Source organism: Drosophila montana, unplaced genomic scaffold, assembly GCF_035044405.1.
Source record: "Drosophila montana isolate Dmon_TW-CO22-7 unplaced genomic scaffold, ASM3504440v1 contig_3848_1, whole genome shotgun sequence".
In the NCBI taxonomy this organism is placed as follows: Eukaryota; Metazoa; Arthropoda; class Insecta; order Diptera; family Drosophilidae; genus Drosophila; species Drosophila montana.
Window position 1 is genome coordinate 998,489 of NW_026998720.1, and position 21,048 is coordinate 1,019,536.

General features: G+C 43.1%; 1 protein-coding gene across 1 annotated transcript; it reads right to left on the reverse strand.

Moving 5' to 3' along the window:
- Window positions 1–385: 385 nt before the first annotated feature.
- Window positions 386–3,289, reverse strand: LOC135438467 (uncharacterized). The gene is given in 8 exon segments (XM_064696793.1): window positions 386–600; window positions 2,558–2,681; window positions 2,717–2,784; window positions 2,787–3,036; window positions 3,038–3,122; window positions 3,124–3,187; window positions 3,190–3,225; window positions 3,280–3,289. Coding segments are annotated over 8 exon segments (852 nt in total).
- Between the last annotated feature and the right edge of the window lie 17,759 nt (window positions 3,290–21,048).

Consider the following 21,048-nt stretch of genomic DNA (forward strand, 5'->3'; position numbering starts at 1 on the left):
AGCGAGGTCGAATGCACGCATTCATGTGGGCTGCTGCTGCCGCTGCCGCTGCAACTGCAGTTGCAACTGCAACTGCAACTGCTGTCGGTATCTCTTTTGCCGCCTCTGTAGCTGCACTCTGCTCGTTCCCTCATCCACCACTTGCTCATTCAGTCAAGTCACTTTGTCAGTCCGTGTGGAGTGCCAACAACGAGCCGCCGCTGGAGCCAGCGCACAAATTTGCATGACGTCAGAAGTCGAACTTGCTGGCTGTGAGTAACGGTTTGGGGGAAGCGGTTTGCGGACTGCGGACTGCGGCCTGCAATATTTCCCAGCATTCTGCCTTTTTTGCTAGAGAGTCTTGTTGGTTTTGTGCTGGCAGCGTGTATATTTAATTAAAACAGGATTAATCTAGCAGAAACAATACTTCACTTAATGCAGCTCCGGCAACAGCACATGGCAGACTGCCACCGATGGTGATGTTGAAGTTGAAGCTGATGCTGATGCTGAAGCTGTGGCTGCTGGTTCTGTTCCTGCCTGCGGCTGCGGGCTGGCTAACAGAGTCGTTGGCTTGCCTGGCAGGCGGACTGGCAAGCAATGCCTGGATGCTGGCTGCCGAGACTGAACGTAAACAATGGCGTTAACTGTTCTTATACACACATGCACACTTTCGCAAAAACAATCTTGTTCACGGGCGTGCATAAAAACTTTTGTCGGATGCCCCAAATAGTATGCTACGTTTTCTGATATGTTATGAATATCCTTCGAGTCCGACAGCTAAGCGAGCGCCTTCAGTCATTGAAGGTGGCCAATCAAGGAAATTGCGTGCTCACATGTCAAACAGAGGCTAAAGAAACTGTACCAGGAGCAGGAGCAGCACCAAAGAAAAACAGACGAATGAAACGTTTTTGGCCATTTACTATCGACTTTAATTAATATTTACCTTAGGAGCCGCTTGCCGCTTTACCAACTATTAGCCAAGGCAAACAGTTTTAACAGCTTTGGCTGCCTTAGCTTTTAGCCCGGGCCCATCAAAAACTTGACTATCGCAAGTGGCAGTCAAACGGAGGGCAAATAAACAAAATATACGTTAGAGCAGCAGCAAATTTCGTTCTCTTCTATTAAATAATTTGAAAAGCAGAAAAAAACCAAAGAAAAAAAAACAAATGAAAATAAAACCAAAACAAAAAAAAAATAAGCAGCAAAAGCCAAGAAGCAGAACAAGCGGCAAACCCAGCAAAAATCTACACCAGGAAGTGCTATACACAGGCAATGCCAACAACAACAGCAACTGTAACATGAGTCGAAATTGTAGTTGTACAAACACGTCAGCTTTTAAATTACTTGGCCTAAAGGTAAATTGAGCGGAAGTTAAAATGTTGGAAAAAGCAGCATGAAAAAAATAATCCAAACCAAAACACAGGCAGGAGCTTGCTTCTACGGCTGAGACTCGTGCCGTAACGGAATGCAATGCCAGCGAATAGAGCTGCTCCGGTTGCTCCTGCTCCTGCTCCTGCTGCTGCTGCTTGTGGTGGTGTCCATAACAACAACAACATCAGAAGCAGACGGGCAAGGCGGCGTACGGCAAATTTGCCGGGAGTAAACGCAAGAATAATAACAACCGAAAGCAAGTTTTTTGGCTCAAGTTGTTCTTGTTGTTTCTATTGTTGCTGGTGTTGCCGCTGCTGCTATGAAATTCAGTGGCACACAAAACGTAATTTCAACTAAACGAACCGACAAAAAAAAAAAAAAACAACAACAAAACAAAAAGGGAAGAAAAAATATCAAAACAAACAAAAACACAAACAAAGCAAAACAACTGCAATTGCAACGAAATATTATTTTTAGCTTGCTGCATCCTTCCTGCTGCCTTGCGGCGGTCAGAAGGCGAAGCCCTAAACCTGGCCAGACCCCACTAAGATTCACATGCGCACGGGATAAGTTGGCAGAATTTTGCAATAATAAAATATTTGCAATGTACTCGAAGCAACGGGCATCGCCAAGGCAATGGCAATTCCAACGGTGCGACGCCAGCGGACTGGCAACTGCATTTTCATAAAGTGCAGCTCATAAAGGAGGCCGTGTGGGTGGAAATTTGGGGTGGTGCTGCTGCTGGTGGCCCGTAGCTAGTGCACGCGGCAACGGTATGCATGCTACGGGGCAAAAATAAAAACTCAAAATAAATATGAGGCAGCAGCCAACAGTGGCAGCAACAATAGCAACAATAACAAGCCGAATCAAACAAACAACAATAGCAGAAGAAGGAAAGTACACAAATATAAAAACATAACAAAAAAAAAAATTAAAAAAAAAAATGGTAATAATAAAAACCCGCGAAAATATTTGCAGCGGGCGTTGAGAAATGTTGAGCAATAAAAATTGCATTTTTATGCTGATGTTTGAATTTCGCATGCAAATGAAAAACGAACAGCGACCGACGCGTCGGCAACAAAATGGCTTGGAAACAAAAGGGCAGCGTTCCCGGCTTTGTGGGGATCACTCTCCCTCTCTAATGCTTACACCTCCCCTTCTCTCTCTCTCTCTCTCTCTCTCTGTGTAAGGCAGGAAGTGCTGGCACTGTTGTTGCGATTGCTGATGTCAGTGGCAGCGCCTGCTCGCAGCTTAGCTGCGACTTTGCGCCCACGCTGCACGTGTTTATGACTTTGAATTGCAACTTCATCCGCCGCGTTGGCCGCCGTTGCAAACGTTGGCAGCATGTGCCGTCGCCATGCCGCCGTTGCCATTGCCATTGCCGTTGCCGTTGCCGTTGCCGTTGCCGTTGCTGTTGCTTTTGCTGTTGCCACTTGCTGTCGAGTGCAATGATGGCGGCGCATAGCGCGCATTGTGACGCGAAATGGCGTCGAGTTGAATAATCCAACATGGCGTTTTGCCACCGTAACGACCGCTGCAGTTTATTTGTATATGTGTGTCTGTGTGATTTTCTCTCTGTGTATGTGTGTGGCTGTCTGAGTGTGAGGGCTGTGTTGTCTGCTTCCGGCAGCCGGATAAAAAACTTGGCGTTAAAGTGTTAATATTTTGAGTTTTGAGAGCATTGTCGTCCTCTGCACTGGCAGGGCATGCAAATACAGTACTAGTACAACTGCAGCAATAGTAGGCCCAACGGAAAAGGGCCAAAAGGGCCACGCCTCCGACACTATATCCCCTTGACGCTGACACTTGTTCAATTCAAATAGCATGCCATTGCGACGACATTGATGTGCCGGCACGGAATCCGCCGGACTGCAACTGCAACTGCAACTGGGACTCAAACAGAAACTGGCAGCATGGCGTGCCGCATACCGTACACCATGTCAGCCCAGGCACATTTATGTTATCTTTAATTTTCGTTACGAAATTGGCCGTAAGAGTGCAGTTCGAATTGCCAATCTACAAGTATATTTATATTTATTTATTTTTTACAACATCGCTGTCGCCCAATGACAACTCGTATTAAGTAAGTTCGCCAAGCCCATTGACTGCCACATGTTGTTAACTTTCTGACAACATGTGCGATTTAATTATATTTATTTATTTTTTGCATAAGTTCATAATTTTAGAACAAAGAAAAGCATATCAAAAATATATCACTTGATTAATAAAAAAAATAAAATTGAGCTCTATTCAAAAGTATTATAGTTGCGAAGTTTCCAGGAAGTCCGTGTGAATTAATTACTTGTGTATACAGAAAAGAAACCGACTCGACTTAAGATTCTTAAGTAAGGTATAAATCTTACATAGTTTAAAATGGTCTTAAAGTAAGTACACAAATTCTTGAATCAAATGAAAAAATTGTCCATTAATTAATTCAAGAAGACGGCAAATAAAATTCAAAGAGATAATTATGTAGGTAAGTATAAGATGCCGCCATCGCGATTCGCTAAACCGAGTAAATATTTGTGAGTTTTGCTTATATATAGCATAAAAATAGTTTTTTAATCTTTAAAATTTGATTGTTTATTTTTTGAGCATGGCCAATATAGGCTTGAATCAATATCAATATCAAAATCGATAAGCTAAACAATAACAAGAATTTAATTAAAATTGGTCGTACCTAGAAAGTCATAATAAGAGTTTTCTCTCTGTGTACGGATATCAAAAGTATGGAGGAACTGGCATAAAATATTCTTCTGCAATTTGAACTGACTAATTAAAAGAAGTAAAATTATTTTCGAAAATTGGCAATTTCCCTTTAATAATTTCTGGCATTTTAGTTATTTGTTGCAAATAAAATGTCAAATCAATTGGGAGGAAGATTTCATAATCACTGAGCTGTGCCCAAGTAAATAATGTGTCAAGACTTTACCTACCAATTTATGCTTGTTAGCCTTTGGCATTGTCTGGAACATGACATTAGAAGTATTATATTCGGTAAAATAAAGACTTTGAACAGTGTGAGAGGCAGCCTGTCTAGGCTAGTGGCATAAGCTCAAGCTCGGTTGCTCCCAATCGAATGCAATGTCGCATCTTCTCTAATTGTCGACTTTAATTAAAAATTAATTATCAGCATGTTGCATCTTGTTGTTGATTTTGCCATGGCAAACAGTCTGACAAACGAGCATGCAGACGCAGACAGTTTGGCTGGCAGCTTGGTCATGTCACATTAACCATACGCACTGTGCGCAGTGCGCATAACTGGAGGCCATGTCGCATTAACAGTCCGGCCAGACACACAGCCGCACAGCCGCACAGATGGCCTTGCAACTTAAATTGTCAAGCAGACATTTAAAACCAGTTCTCATCAATTTCAGCGGGCATATGCTTAACTTTACTTGCGGTGATTTTGCAACTTGGCCGGCAAAGTTTCAGGTAGTTGCTGGATAGTTGACTGTTTACCTGTTTGTCAGTTTGCCAGTTTGCCAGTTTGCCGGCTTGCCGGACTGGAGTGCTTTGCACATTGACAGCGTTAATTAACTTTTAATTTAATTTCGCGTAAATGAGTTTTTACTGTCAGCGAACTCTGTTGCATTCGAGCTATAGCCGAAGCCGGCCGGATGGACGCTTCATGCTTTCAAGCGTGGTTTTCAAATGTGGCTTCGGGTGCCGCAACTGTGACTGCGACTGCGACAGAAACGGCGACAGAGACGGCGACAGCGACAGCGACGGTAACTGCGAATTTGTACGCTGTACGCCAGTGTCAATTTATGCCACCAAAGTGAAAATCCAAACTGAAAGATTTATGTATGTGCTGCGGTATATGCATATACCCATGCATATGTATGTACATGTATTATTTATTATATTTTCGTTGGTAAATGTGATTTATATGAAAATCTCAGCATCAGCATCGCCAACTCTGTCGCTGAATGTGCGTGTGAAATATTTTGCACCGTTTGAGATTTTTAAATTCAATTTTTAACACCCAATATGAAAGCGAGTGCCAACGCCTGCGCCAGAGCCAATGCCAATGGCGAGGGTTATGCCTGCGGCAGCCAACACATCGCAGTCGCATAAATAAGTGCTTCAGACCACTGTGCAGCCAGCAGTATGAGATTGAGTGCCAGAGAGGATGAAAGAGATGGTCATGTGTGCTGCACAGAAGGTGTGTGTTTTATTAATTGCCAGAGCCGTTGCCGCTGCCGCTGCCGCTGCCGATGCTGATGCTGATGCCGCAACTGCCGCTGCTGCCGCAGAAGCCAGCGAGAAATATTCCAGCAACGCACGCATGCGGTTTTTTTTCGTCCCAGCGAGTACGAGTCCGAGTCCAAGTCAGGCCACTAGCAGAGCATATCGTTAATGAAAACTGATTCTAGTGCCATTAACGTACGAGCTCTTCAGACCAATGCCAACACGTTCAAGTGAAACGCCACCGACCCCGACAGCCACACTTCCCCGGCTCCAGCTAGAGCCCCGGCTCCGGCTCCGTCTCGTTTTTACTCATGCGTCACCAACTGACTGAGCCACTGATTACGTCCTGGCAGTTCGCGCAGTCTGCTGGCCTCGTTCTGAATTTGCTTTTGCTACAGCGTCAGCTTCGGCGTGTGGTTCAGGTTCTGGTTCAGGTTCGCGTTTCTCGCTCTTGTTGTGCCCGCTGACGACTTAATGACAGGCATACAAAATACAACAACGGCGTGAAAACTGCATGCCTGTGCTGTTTTCGATGATTACCTTTTAATGCAAAATACACACACGCACACAAGCTTGTACATGTACATATATGAAATGAAAAGCCAGTACAGAGGCAGCAGCCAAGCCAAGCTGCCAACCAGGCTGCCCAAAGAAGGAAGGGCCAGCCGGGGGTAACTGGGATCTGGACCAAGCTCTGTCATGGCATGGCATGTGTAAATGACGCTTAAAATTGAAAAATTAAATGAGAAATTATTATGTGTGGCGGCAGCGCCAAACGAGAGATGGACTGAGCTGAGGGGCTTTCAGGCACATGTGATCCCAGCGGGACGTGCGTGTATATATATATATATATACATATATACGTGTATGTGTGAGATGGTGTGAGGCTTCGCGTCATTAAATTAATTTGTCAAATATGTATAAAATAATAAATTACCTTTTTGTCAGTTACTCGTTTATTAATTTGTACATGGCAACAACTTTTCGGTGTTGTCCTGGCGCTCGCTTCAAAATGAATGACTGCACAAAAAGGTTTTCGGGGGAAAAAAGGTGCCAACAAGAGCGGCTAAAAGTCAACTAGCATAAAAAATTATGATGTGTAAAAAGCGAACATACTGTATAAAACGTGTGTGTATTGTGCATGTGCTCTGGGCGTCAGCGTGGGCGTCAGCGTGGGCGTGGGCGTGGACACGAACGTCGACTGAGACCGAGAATGGGGCGGCCAATTTGACGCAACCTGCGCATCATGTGTAGCATTGTAGCATTTAATAGCAACGTGGCAATGGCAACCATCAACCGATGCTCAGCGTCATATGTTTTCTGCGAATTATTTGTTTTTTATTTATTATTTATCGTACTTTTCGTGGCGGGGGGAGCGAGAGAGAGAGTTTATTTTTATTGTATGCCAAAAAGCTGAATGATTTATGATTTATTCAATGCAATGACGGGCAGTTTGTTGTGAGTATCAGAGCGGCTGTTTGTCTGTTAAATTATTTTTTAATGTGTCTATTAAAAAACACAACAGCTGCAACAGCTGCAACAGCAACCAGCAACCAACAACCAACAACCGACAACCGGCGGCTGCAATTGGATCAACTACTACATGGCCCAGACCGTATATCGGAAGCAGGCTCAGGACCAGACCTGGTCTCAACATGCCGCCCGTCGTGTTGGGGATTTTGTGCCAGCATTAACATGAGCCAATACAAATGGCATGCCAAATTGTTGTGGATGAACAAATTTGCCGCTGCATATGCGAGCGAGTAATAAAAACTACTGGCACCAAAGCCGAATGCGATTTGGTGTGGTATTTGTTTTAAATTACCCTCGCGTGTAAGTGATGAACAAGTAAATAGTCCGCACATAAAAAAAACCCCACAATAGCAACAAACAATAAAAACAATATAAACAACAAATTGAGCAGTCGACAACAACAAATGCTCGTCTGAGCCTGTGCCTGGGCTGAACCAGTTTTGGCATGTGGTGAAGGCATGTGCATTGGATTAAGCCGACCCCAGACAAAGTGGAGCATTGAACAGACTCGAGATGATTGGATTTTGGTTGGACTGGGCCATCAGTGATGAGCCATAAAACTATTGTGGGCACATTTTAGAAGGGCACATTTGGGATTTGCAGTAGCTCTTCTGTATGTTAAATGCCCATGCAGGCATACAAAATTGCTCGTATGGCAACTGCATAATCTGGCGAAGTCATTTAGGGCTTATATAAAATAAAATACATATAAAATCCCGTTGTCATTCTACATCAATCAAAACTAAAGCAAATTGACTGGGTTTTATTATTTTGCATTCGGAGAAAGAAAAAATCACAAAATTACATATTCTAAATTTGTAAACACTTTGAAAACGTATAAGAAATATGATTATGTTTATTGAACTTAATCCAAGATTGTTTTATCATTATTCTTTTTGTAATACATAATATAGTTACTAATGAAATATTTTAGAGAGAAACAAATGCTAGAATTTAAAAATCGCATTTATTGTGAGTGTAGTATTTAACAATAATTTTTATTTCACATTTCTTTTAACACACACACACACACTCAATCTGGGAGCAAACTATCCAAACTATTAACCAACTACACCTCCATCCCAGGCAGCGGCTACAATACTTTGAAGTTTGCCCGCACCGTGGTAACGCAAGCTGCCAACATGCAGGTGGAAAGCAAACGTAAATGTTAAAATGTTTACCCAAGTCAAATTGTTAACTGTAATGACCAATTCGAAAAGTCGATTAACAAAGCACCTGCATTTGCCTCTACCACACTTCAACGCAATTACCCCAACTACCGTCGGCTGTCTGTCAATCGCTTTGACACCATCAGCGCGCCAACAGTTGTGAAAACTGTTGATCAGATACAATGACGTCGATCTTTGACTGAGTAACTCGGAATTGTAATCAGGATATGGGTATCCATGTCGAATCCAAATGCATTCAACCATGGCTAAATTAAAATATGCTCATTAAGGACGACCCGAACAATGGCTGCCCGGTGTAAATAAGCACTCTGTATGCTTGTTCTGCTCGGGAAGTTTTGTTTTACTATTTTTATTTTTGTGGGGCTGGGGTAAAGCGGGACATGTGATGTATTAATTTAGAGGAAACCAACAGCAACCACACCAGCAACAACAGCAACTGGGTGAGCAGCTAGAACGACAATGACATCGGACACGGCCACAGACGCAGGAGGGGAGTAAAACTATTTCACAGCTAAAAATGCTATTATGCGTTTGTATTAACACGGACACACACTTTTCCACACACAGGCACACACACACGCACACACACGTACGAGGAGGAGCAGGAGCTACATAGTGTAGCACGTGCTGGTAACAAACACAGGTAGCCAACATTCTAACATTAACAAGCACGTCGCATGCAAACTAACTGTACCATTGGAGCAGAAATATCACTGATACGAATCATATGCGGCAGCGCCAAAAACGCAAAGCATGCAGGCGACATAGTTTGGAGTCCGACGCACACACAAGCGCACACACAGATGCGAGGGCTGTCCAAAGAATAACGTATAGAGGCTACACTCAGAATAAAATGTTACCTACATTTTTGACAACTGCCAAGATATTAACTTTTAGAAAATAGCTTTTACTTTTAAGAAAGCTTATTTTTCCTCTCAGAAAATATTTAATTCCTTTTTAATAGCCTATTCTCCCTTTCAGAAAATAAGTTATTTGTTTTTGGAAAATGTTTTTTAATAACAATTCCAAGTGATTTGACATATAATAATATATAATATAATATTTTATAATAACATGCTTACTGTTTACAAGTGCTATTTAGCTAATTGAAGAGGCGACCCGCGCGTGTTCTCCATGCGTGCAACTCTAGCGTACGCTAAATAGTTGGCGAATATGAGATACAGAAGCATCCTTTGTTACTCTTGGACGTAGATATATATATATATAGCTATACGTACATACATGCATGACAGCTAACACATATACATACCTGTATGGGATGCTGGCAAAAGTTAGTTACGAGCTCCAAACAATGATATTACGTAAAATATTTTGAAATTGCTGCTGCTACAGTCATGGGTGTTGTCTCTTCACTGGTCGTTGTCTATGTGTGTGTGTGTGTGTGTGGGTGTGTGTGTGTGTGTGGGTGTGTGTACGTTGTCTATGGGGGCGTGGCAGCGGTCTTGGGATTGCGGCCATGTGGCATGTGACAGCAAAGCGCTGCTGACTCCGCCCCAGCACCTTTGTCGTAATTGTGTGGCACATGACCCCGCCAGTGTATCCCAGCGACAGTCTCATGTATGGCACCCTTTCGAGCAAGGCCAGCACAACGAGTGGGAGGTGCAATGGCAGCAATAACCACAATTTCAGATGGTGCTTGGCAAAGGTGCCCAGGCGTCGCCCTAGCCGGCTCTGCACCCTCCAAATGCCCCCCATGCTACCATGGCCTAAACGTAAGCTCATTACATTTTGGCTTTGTTTTGGACTAATTAAATTTGAATGACTATTTTCACTTAAAAAGTTTTTGCCAGCATTGTTGCTGTTGTTGTTGTTGTTGTTGCTGCACGGACTGCTGCTGTTACGGGTGGGCACGGGGACAGGGGCGGGACAGCTAAGGGCAGCCGGTTGTGCAAAACTCTTGAGTAAGATATAAACAGAAGCCGCAGCCCGAACCCAAGAGCAGAAGAGGAACCAACCCTTAGCATAAAATGCCAAAGTGTCGCACGGTTGTCACACAAAATATTAGAAATAATACTTAACCATAGAATTGCACAGCTTTCTGGCTGCGGGAGTGGGGTTAATTGTTCGCCAGGCGATGCCAAGTGCCAAGTGCCAACACCCACAAAACAGGCAAACAATTTTTTTTTGTGCTCTTGCTCCATGGCGTGGGTTTTGAAATGTCAACTGTGAAATTAGCAGCGGAGGCAAATGGCAACCGGAAACGTGCGGCAAACCGGATATAAGCAACGCTGACTGCAGCATCAGCGCTAGCAGCAACAACAGCAACAACAGCAACAACAACAACAACAACAATACGCTGTTATATTTGAAATCTGTCATCGAATTCATTTTCTGACGTCAATATGTACATTTGCGTGGAAATATACGCCACATAAGTACATATAGCTAGAAATCAGCGTATATGTTATTTAAAACGAATTAAAATTAAATGCGCTGCAGTCGCATTCGATTTTTGCCATTTCATGCGCATCGCATGCTAAATAAATGGTCTCTGGGATAATAGATATTAATGAATATTGCGCAACATGCAAGCAACAATAAAACGTACCATGCGCCAAAAAAAAAATTAAATGTAAACAACAGCAAAAAGCAAACGCCGCATAAATAAATCCAAAACGAAAAAATATATATTATAATAAATAAATAAATAACAACATATCAATGACCTACAGGCTACATGACCAAGGGAACTGGGAGGAAGCCTATTTAATCAGCAACACCTACAAAGGACACTCGGCTCTGGCACACAAATGTTTAATACTGTTGAAATTGAATGAAATAAAATACATTAACGCACCATGTTTGAAGTTACTTTTAATACGGTTGTTGCCCATTTTTTTGTGTTAAAAATTGTATTATTATTTATTTTTTGCTGGAAAAGCATTGGCCAGGCTGCAGCCTCAATAACCACAACAGAGCGCTCAAATCAATTAAGCGCACAATTTCATAAATGCGCAAACATTTTTAAGTAAATACGGGCTAAATGCAATTTCGCACACTATCACTTTACAGTTGATATCCTTGTGTACGTGTGCGTGTGTGTGTGTGTCAGGCAACATTTATTAAAAAACCTACTTAATTTGATATTATTCGCTTCAAACGAACGCTGCAATTCTCAACAATATAATTATTACCTTAAAGCCTTTTTAATGAAATGCCCACGAAAGATTTTCAACGCATATCTTTTTTACTAAACAACAAAAATTAAACACAAACAATTCTCGAATAGCGAAAAAGCGTATAAAATTTGTGCACAGCAATTTTTGTAATAGGTGTTTGGTGTTTTGTTGTTAGAAAACTCTCAACATTTTTAGCTTAAACAAATAATAGAATTTAAGTCGAGAATGATCGACTAAAGGCTTCCCTGTTAAAATAAGCCTGACCTCAAAATACCATTTTTTGCTCTGAAAACAGAGTAGAGTAAGGCAAAGGCCTTAAGCCTTATTATTGTCAGATGATTTAAAAAACTATGCTTTATTAAACTGTTTTTATATATGTATATATGTTGTATGTTTTTGTTACACCATCTTTAGCTGCACACAAATTTGTTGGGTGGAGCGTTTGCCTAGCTGACAATAAGCCAAACCGTGTTAAATTAAATAAAAGGCCATCGTAATTGGATGGCAGTTGTAAAATTATACAATAATTTCATGCTGCGGTGGCTGTAGTTTGGCCAAGTTTGTTTTTGACAAACTCAAATAAACGCGAATAACTATGTGTGCGTGTGCGTGTGCGAGTGCGAGTGTGTGTGTGTGAATGTGAATGTGTAAATTGGCGCACTAAATGTGTATTAACAGCTAGGATGCTCACCAATGTCCCCGGGCCCGATTATAATGAAATATGAACATTAACCGCATTAGCTTAAATATACAAGGAAAGCACAAAAACTAACAGTAAACACGTCCGTATATGGGCGAATACAGACAGACGCTCCACTCACATACACAAACACAAATACACACACACACATATATACCGCACAATGTGTTTGTGGAGTTGGCTTGGCAGGGAGTATGTATTTGAGAAGATAGACAATTTTGCTCTGCACACAGTTTTGAACAGGAAAATTTAATAATGAAATTGAATTTACAATTATTTTTGTTTTGTTTACGCATACACAAAACACACATACACGTATGCACATACATATATAAGTGCGTACTCAAACAATGGCCCTTTGCGTGGGCTAGTCTCATTCACTCTCTCTCTCTCTCTCTCTCTCTCTGTCTATCTATAATCATGTGCATGTGTTGTTGGAATGGGACTTCGTCAATATTTGATTTGCGTTAAGCGTTAAGTTGAGGGCGACATCAAAGCAGCTTGTGACAGAGGAACAATGGGCAGCCGTAGCGGGGAGTGTCTAAAATGTAATTAAAAGCCCTTTTGTTTGCATATAGTCGCCGGCCAATTACATATCAATTAATGTTGAATTAAAGCTGCAACGCACATAAACAATGCAATTAACAGCCGGACCCAAACGGAACTGCACAGCCGTCTCGGAATAAAGCAATCCGATGCTCAATTAACGAGAACAGTAAAATCTTAAGTAATTGCAATAAAACAGACTACCTGAAGTACATATTTTATAAAGTTACTCGCTGGCAGGTCGCTGCCAAGTAAATATGCCATAAAAATCAGCGCCAAGGCAGCCAAAGGCACTGCCGCCAGGATAAAGATGAGAATGTTGACGACGAGGTAAGTCAGCCCAGCGAGACAGGCTTCCAACAGTAGTGGGAAGTAGGAAGGCGGGACGCCGGGACGCCACCCTTATCGGCGCCCCAAATGAAGAGCTTTCACATGTCTGGCACATAAAAATGGAACGCTGTTAAACGCACCATGGGGAATGGGCTATGCGTTTGGCTGTATTGGTGGCTTGGTGGGCGGCTGCCAGTTTGCTGTGGGTGCGGCTGGAGCTGTGAGCCTCGTTAAAATGTGGAGTGATGTGAACTGAGTTGAAGACGGCAGGCAACTCGCGCCAAAGTTGTTTGGTGTCGGTGTCGGTGTCAAAAAGGGGCAGCAGCACACCAACGAGAGCAAAAGCAAAAATTGCTTATGTTTTCATAAAATGAAGCGCAAACATTTTTTGACTGAAAAGCATAATAAAAACATAAGCAATAGCAACAACAACAACAACAACAACAACAACATCAGCTGCAACAGAAACACAAAATTCTTTGCCCTGAACTCGAAGAGGCTGTAATCTGATTTTATTATAATTTTGATTTTGCTTTCTTTTCATAAATTTTATAACAAACTCGCAGCAAAGCACACACCCACACAAAACAATGCAAAGCAAAAACCACCGCCAATAATAATAATCATAATAACAGCAACAACAACAACAACAACATCAACAACAACAACAACAACCAACTGAGCTTAACTTTCGGGTAGGGTGCGAAGTTTGCCTTAGTCTTATATTTTTGTCAGTCGCCAAGCAGGCGTAAAATAATAAACGCGAAATAAAGTGGAAGCCCACAAACAGGAAACCGCACGCACACACACACACACACACACACACACACACACACACACACACACTCACACACATACACGCACGCAGATACATGTGTGTGGTGGAAAGCCGGGGCTACACGTGTTGCCAAAATGGCGCTTCTTGAGTCGGTTTTGGCCTCGTCCTTTCGCTGCTCGCCGAAGCGTTTACACTGATTTTCGCTTTCAGTCAATTTTAAAGACAACTTTAAGCCGCATAGCTAACCAAAGCAAAACAACAACAACAACACAAATAACACAAGCAACAACGACAACAAGAAGACGAAAAAGAAGAACAAGAACAAGAACAACAAGAGCAGCCCATTTCCTTGCTGTTACATTTTTAATGAGATTAAAATAGGCTCACACAACACGACAGCAACAACAACAACTTTCACACACTCACACACCCAACACCCTTGACATACGCACACACACACACACACACACACTCACACAGACACATACGCACGCTTAATGTAGGTGCGTACTTAATGGCAATTTGGGGACTTGTGCTTGGTTTTTTTTTTTAAAGAGTTCTTCTTGACGCTTAGCCCCGCCCTTGGCCAAAAAGGTTAAAGAGCTTTTGTGTTTTTGGCCATGTCGGTCTGATGCGCCCCCTTAGCAGCACGAACCGCCTCGGCCACTCATTAATCTACGAGGCATTAATTTCTCACCGCAAAATCCAATCTAAATTGCATAAATCAACAAGCCGTAACGAAGGATGTACCCGGCGTGGCGCCACCCATCAGTAATTGGGTCACTTGTATGCGAAAAACCAGCGAACTGTTGCATGTAGAGGCTACATGGTAATGGAGGCGTTGGGCGGCAGGCGGCAGGCGGCTGGCAAATGGCGGCTTGCAAAATACGATGCAATCTCACAGCTACTTTGTCAAGCGGCAGCTGCTACAATAACAGCTCACCCATTGCTGTCGCAATCGCAATCGCAATCGCAGTCGCTGTCGCAGTCGCAGTCGTCGTTGCAACAGCTACAACAATCAGGACTCCAGATGCAATTCGATATGCCGCGTCGATTGTGCGCCCTGTGCCTGGCATGGATTTGTGTGCCCTAATTAATTAATTGAAATTCATGAATTGCACATGCGTCTGCCGCTTGAAATTTGAAGCCAGCTGCTGGTGGCACGCAGCATCATTTGCAGCTCTCCGAACGCTTCAGGCGCACAATGTTGCCGCCAACGAAGCCGCATATTAATTGCAATCAAAGCTCAATGGGCAGCATCAACTTTGTAAACGCCCCCGTGCCCCAGGTCACGACCCACTCCCTCAACTCCCGCACACACGCACAGAGCGATCCGTGTTTAAAACTAAAGTGTGGAAGCAGATGAGTATATGTAAAAGAAAAGCTAAGCGAAAGCCGCTTAGGCACTGAGGCGTGTTTTAATTTATTAATGGGAATATATCGAACAGTGACAGTTCCACCTTTTTGTTGACTGCAATCCCCTCCCAGCCCCTCCCAGGCCAACAGAATACTTGTGGCTAAAATAAAAACACAAATCCTGTCCCAGCATTTGACCTACTAATTCTGGTGTCTCAACTTCATCTGTGGCTTATCTATGCGTCGCGTAATTTTGATTATTAAGTGGCACTTAATTTAGTAGGCGTGCGCATTGCCTTTTCCCAAATCGACAAAATATTGAAATTGACAGCGCGCCGCATAGTCAGCCAGCCAGATGACGTTGGGAATCAAAGTCGCAATGGAACCGAACAGGTTCAGGTAGTAGTTGGATATCTGGTTTTCTATTAGACGGTGGCCATTAGGGAAATGCCAGTAGCTGAATGCCTATCGATTAGGAAATTCATGATATATTTGTATCACTTAGGCAAGCGAAAGGTTTTTGCTTTTTATGACTTACCGACAACTCGAGTTGTTTACCAACACTGGCTATAACTTAACATACTTCCAACATAAATCAGACACAGCTCTGGAAAGTTAAAAGAAAAAAAATTAAATATAAATATTTAAAACATAACCTGAAATCGTAAATTGGATTATTGTTTACAACTTAATATCAGCATAATGTGCAAAATATGCTTCCTCGTGTATCTCGTTTAATATAAAAGTAAATCCATACGAACCCAAAAAATACGATAAATTTGATAAATAATTAGTAAAGGCCCTATATATTACAATTGTACTGAATAAAACATTATAATTAGCAGACAAATAATGTAGATGAATGGACATGTTCTTTAGAGCGAACTGATTCCGCAGAGAGCTTGTGTTCTGACTACGATATAACCAAAGTCATAAACTATTTTCGAATTTCACTATGATTTCAATTTGATATTGCAAATATTAAAAAAAGTTATTATAATTTAAAAAACGTTATTAAAACTAACAAAAACATATATTTAATTCCATTGCAGCAAAAGGCATTTGGGAAATTGTTTAACCCAAGTGGACAGGCCAGCACAGTTAAGCTGGCAAGCGTTGGCCTAATCAGAGGAAAATGTTTTCAAAACATTGCGGAGCGCCTCATCAGACGTGCAGAGGTTGGGGTTGGCCAAGCGAAACCCAAACATACTACAACAACAAGATAAACAAGAAGCGCACCGCAACAATAACAGCAACTGAATGGCTAGCCACCCACTGGGCGTCAGTTTCGAACTTGACTCGTAGGCGTGCTCTCTTAGCATGTTAACAGAGCGAATATCGTGAGTTTCGAACTGTTAAGGCGAGTGGGTAGCGGAGCTAAGAGCCATGCCAAGTTTAAGAGAGCGCCCAAAGAGCGAGTTCGAAAATGCGCCCGAGAGCGGGGCGTGAGAATTGTTGTTGGCTTTGTTTGCCAATCTCGTCGTTATGTGCGAAAGTCACGAACACTCGCAGTCGTATGTCGTTAAAATGTGTATGTGCCACAATAGGTGTAAGTGAGCGTATGCGTGTGTGTGTGTGTGTGTCTAAGGGGCTCGTGTGTCGGCATGTGCAAAAATCGCGGATGTAGATGTAGGCCAATGGGTAGTCGACGACGAATACAAGTACACGAGCAAAGGACTACAAAAGCAACAGCAACATCAATAAGAGCGAGCGAGCGAGAGAGGGAGAGAGCAAGAGTAGCAGCTAGCGCGGCATAGTATGCCACACAAATGTTGAATAGTTGCGGAAGGTTATGAATTTCCGTGAGAAATTACTACAAGTAATATGTGAGTGCTATATGCGCATACATGTATGTGCTGCCAGCGCGATTATGTGTGTGTGTGTGTGTGGATATGTGTTAGCCTGATTGTGAATACAGGTCCTGTTTTAGCCCAGGCTTTAGCTAGAGCAAGAGCTGACGCTGACGCTGACGCTGCCGCTGGTGTTGCTTCTAGAATTTGAATTGGTATAGGGATTGGGCTTATGCATGGCCTGTTCGCTCGTGTGTGACCACGGGAAAGTCGGAGGCGTTGTTTCCATCTGCACACTCCCCGTAAACCCACACCGACCGCCGCTGGCGCTGTGCGGCAGCCTGTGTGTGCTCATGTGTGCATGCTGATAACAATGTTGCACTTGCTAATGCATTAATTTTAATGCATTTTGGTGTAGCACAAACCCCTCGCTGGGCCGTTTAAATTTCCGATGCTCCCGCAGGACGACAAGTTCGAGTTACAGTTCACTTAATTATGTGAATGCCGTTGAGCAGTGAATGCTTTGGAGCAGCTAACAAAAGGGCAAAAGTCATAGCCAAGTGTTGAGTTATCCATCTTAGCAGGTGCCTTGGCCTTCTACTTCTGCTTCTGCTTCTACTTATATTTATCCCTATCCTTATCCCTCTTGCCATTCTTATCTCTTGCCTTATGCATTGCTTATGATCAAAACTCTGGCAAAGTGTCGTCCTCATCATTATCGCTTTTGTTTCAAGCTGGCGCCGGCGTTGCTGCTGCTGCTGCTGCTGCTTCTGCTGCTGCTGCTGACGCTTCTGCCCGCAGCTAAAGCGCCATGGTAGAATCCTTTGGTCCTTTGGCGCCGGCCTGACACTTTTCTGACATTGTGCAAATGAATAATTGTGCTTTTCTTTGCCGCCAGCTCAGCCCGCCCAGCTACAGCTACAGCTACAGCTATAGCTATAGCTACAGCTATAGCCTCAGCCACAGCGACAGTCACAGCCCGACCACAACAACTGCACATCCGTTCCACATCGCTCGCTCAATGTCTCATCATCATCGTCGCCGTCGTAGTTGTCGTCAGCCTCGTTGCTCATTCGCTGGGCCGTTGTCATCGTCATTATCGTCATCAACAACATCATCATCCTCATCGGCATCGTCATTCGGATTCGCATTCGCATGAGACTCGTCTGGCCTGTCCTGGACAGCTCTGTTATATTCTATTCTGTTCTGTCCTGCCTCGCACTGGCCCGTCCGGCCACAGCCAAACAAGCAGCTAAACAGTCGCTTAGGCAGCCTGACTACTGACCCCTTTTCAATGGCCATCCGCTGGATATGGCCACGGGTAGCGCTGGACATTGCCATCCTCTTTTCCACACTGTTTGCCCATTCATTTTGTTTCTGTTTACGCTTTGATTGACGGAGCTTCGCTGAGCTGAGCTCGACGCTGATGCTGACGCTTTTGCCGCTGCTGCTGCGGCTGCTGGTGCTGCTGGTGCTGCCGTTGCATGTCCTTGCGCTTGTCCTTTCGCAAGCCAATGCCATTGCGCTTTCCCAGCGTTATTAATGATTTCTCCAAAGTTTTCGCTACATTTTATGCTACATCTTCTACCCGGCTGGCCCCGGATGCTCTGGTTGTTTATTCTTGTTGCCGTTGTTGTTGCTGGCATATTGTTGATTGTTCTTTTATCTCGTCTCTGTCAATTCGCTGCGTTATATTGCTGCGTTCCATTTGACTTTGGGTTTTGAATTTCCGCCACATCCCATGGGCAGCCGGCGCTTTGGCTTCCACCTCATCCAGCATTGCCGTTGTTACTGCTCCGTTCCCCGGTTCCATTTGGGCCCGACGCTTCACGCTTTACTGTCGGGTTTCGGGTTTCGGGTTACCAATGCAGCCCGTTGATGCTCAACAGCTTTTTGCAGTTTTGTCTTTCTGCTTTCATGCCCATTTCCCTTCAGATAAATACTTGTCAATCAGTTATTAATTGCTTTTCAAAATTTATTGAATTTGTGGTCTTAGTTTGTTCGGTAGCATCAACGTTATGACCATCCCTCTGATTGACAGGCAAATGCCCAAGTTTTGGCTGTTCTGCATTTCGACTGAGCTCCCCAGGCTAATTAACCCAGACAATTCCCACAACCACAGCAAGAAATGTAAGTGCAACTGGCCCCAAAAGTCAATCAATGTAAGGGAAATTATGCATTTTCAAATGAAAGACAACAGCAATAGTTAAAATACACAGTCCGAATTTGATTTCGGTTTAACATATTATAAAGTAGGAACTGCTTTTAATAACCAAAAATAAATTTTTGGTTAAAAAAAACAAGCTGTAAAACTGGTACGTTCAGAATGTTGAATATTAAATACATTTGCCGACAAAGGTATTTCCAAAAAAAAACCAATAGTTCTTAACTTAAGAGAGACTTCCATTGTTGATAAGGCTTAGCAAATATAATATAATTATTATGAAACTCGTAAGTACAAGGTTCAGTTAAGTGATCTTGAGAAATAAAAAGTTGTTCATATTGCTATCGACTGATAGTTCCTGTTGCCAACATATGGGAATCTGATTCTGACGTACACAAAGTTACAAAAAAAAGTTCCTCAGTAGAAGCTCCTATATTCTAAAACATATCAATTATAACACAGTTATGTTTAAAATTATTTATCCAACATCGAGTTGCTACAGGATGCAAAAACAAAAATTAAAGACAAAAAAGTTATAGTGCTCGTAAGACCAAGACTAGGAGATTCCCGGAACTCCGCGTCTTGCTGCAGCCACAAACATTGTAGCTTCATTCTATACATCAAGCACAAAATGACACAAACAGGTATGCAAAACGTAAATTATACTCAAGGATCAGTATCTCGATATCGATTCTTATCGATTTCAGGAAAACGGGAAAAATGTCCGATAATGAATGATAATGAACGGGCACTGGGAGGATCTATATTTTATCAAGTCTGAGATCGACGCGTTTGAACAAACGAACGGACTGATGGACAGGCAGATAGACGGACATGGCTGGATCGTCCATGGCTGCTGACCAAGAATATATATACAGTTAATGGGTAGGGAGGTGCTTTCTTCTGCCAGATACATAAATTTGCACAGTCCCATTATACTCGCATTTGCCATTTTCAATGGGTTCGGGGTATCAAAACCAAATACGTTAATTTGCCAGCTGGATGCTCAGTCTGCCATGACAGCCTCTCATTTTAAAGTCAAATTTCTTTGGCATGGCAATTTCGATAGCGCACGTTAATTGCATTTCTTAGCCGTGTGATAGACGACGACATTCGGGTTGTCAGCTGGCACTGACACAAGACGAGCGAAATTAACACCAAGTGATGGGTGTGCAGCAATGTATGTGTGTGTGTGTGCGCGCGCGTGTGTGTGTTTTGCAGAAAAGACAAAGAAAGAGATATGCACATATAGAGTACCTACCACTAGGAGCAATGCAACAGAGATGGCGCCACGAAGCCACAGTGTGATGCACGAAAGGTGTGTGACCACATAACTACACACATGCATACAGCATGCAGCACTCAGCACACACACACACACACACACACACACACACACACAGACGCAGAGTGCCAGCTGTGGAACAGCGAAATGCAATTAGAAAATAGATGTGGCCAGTAGATGCTCATGATGTTGGTGAAATACATGAATGGAACCACAGCCAAGACCACACGCCGCTTGCACGTTGGGCGCTTGCACACTCTCCATTTCATTAAATGCGCTCGAATGTTTATTAAAATGCATGAAATACTTTTAAAAACAATGCAGAGGTCGGCCGAGCACTTTGTTGCTGTCATGTTTATGAGACAGCTGCTGCGGCAGCAGCATTGCCAGCAACAACAGCATTTAATGACAGCACCAACAACACATCTGAAAGTAATTGACTCTGCGCCTCACTAGCGATCCAATTGCCATGGCTATAGCCATGCTGCTGGCCACAGTCTCCCAAAGAGATAGAAACTCACAGATAGCGACTGCGACGGCGACAGCGACGGCGACTGCAACTGCAAATGCAGGCTCTGGTTTAGTTGGTCGCTTTGGTTTACTTTAGTTCTGCATTGCTGGCTTGCAACATATGCAAATGGCCCCCATTGTTGTTGCTGTTGCTGTTGTTGCTGTTCGCGCATCTGGCAACA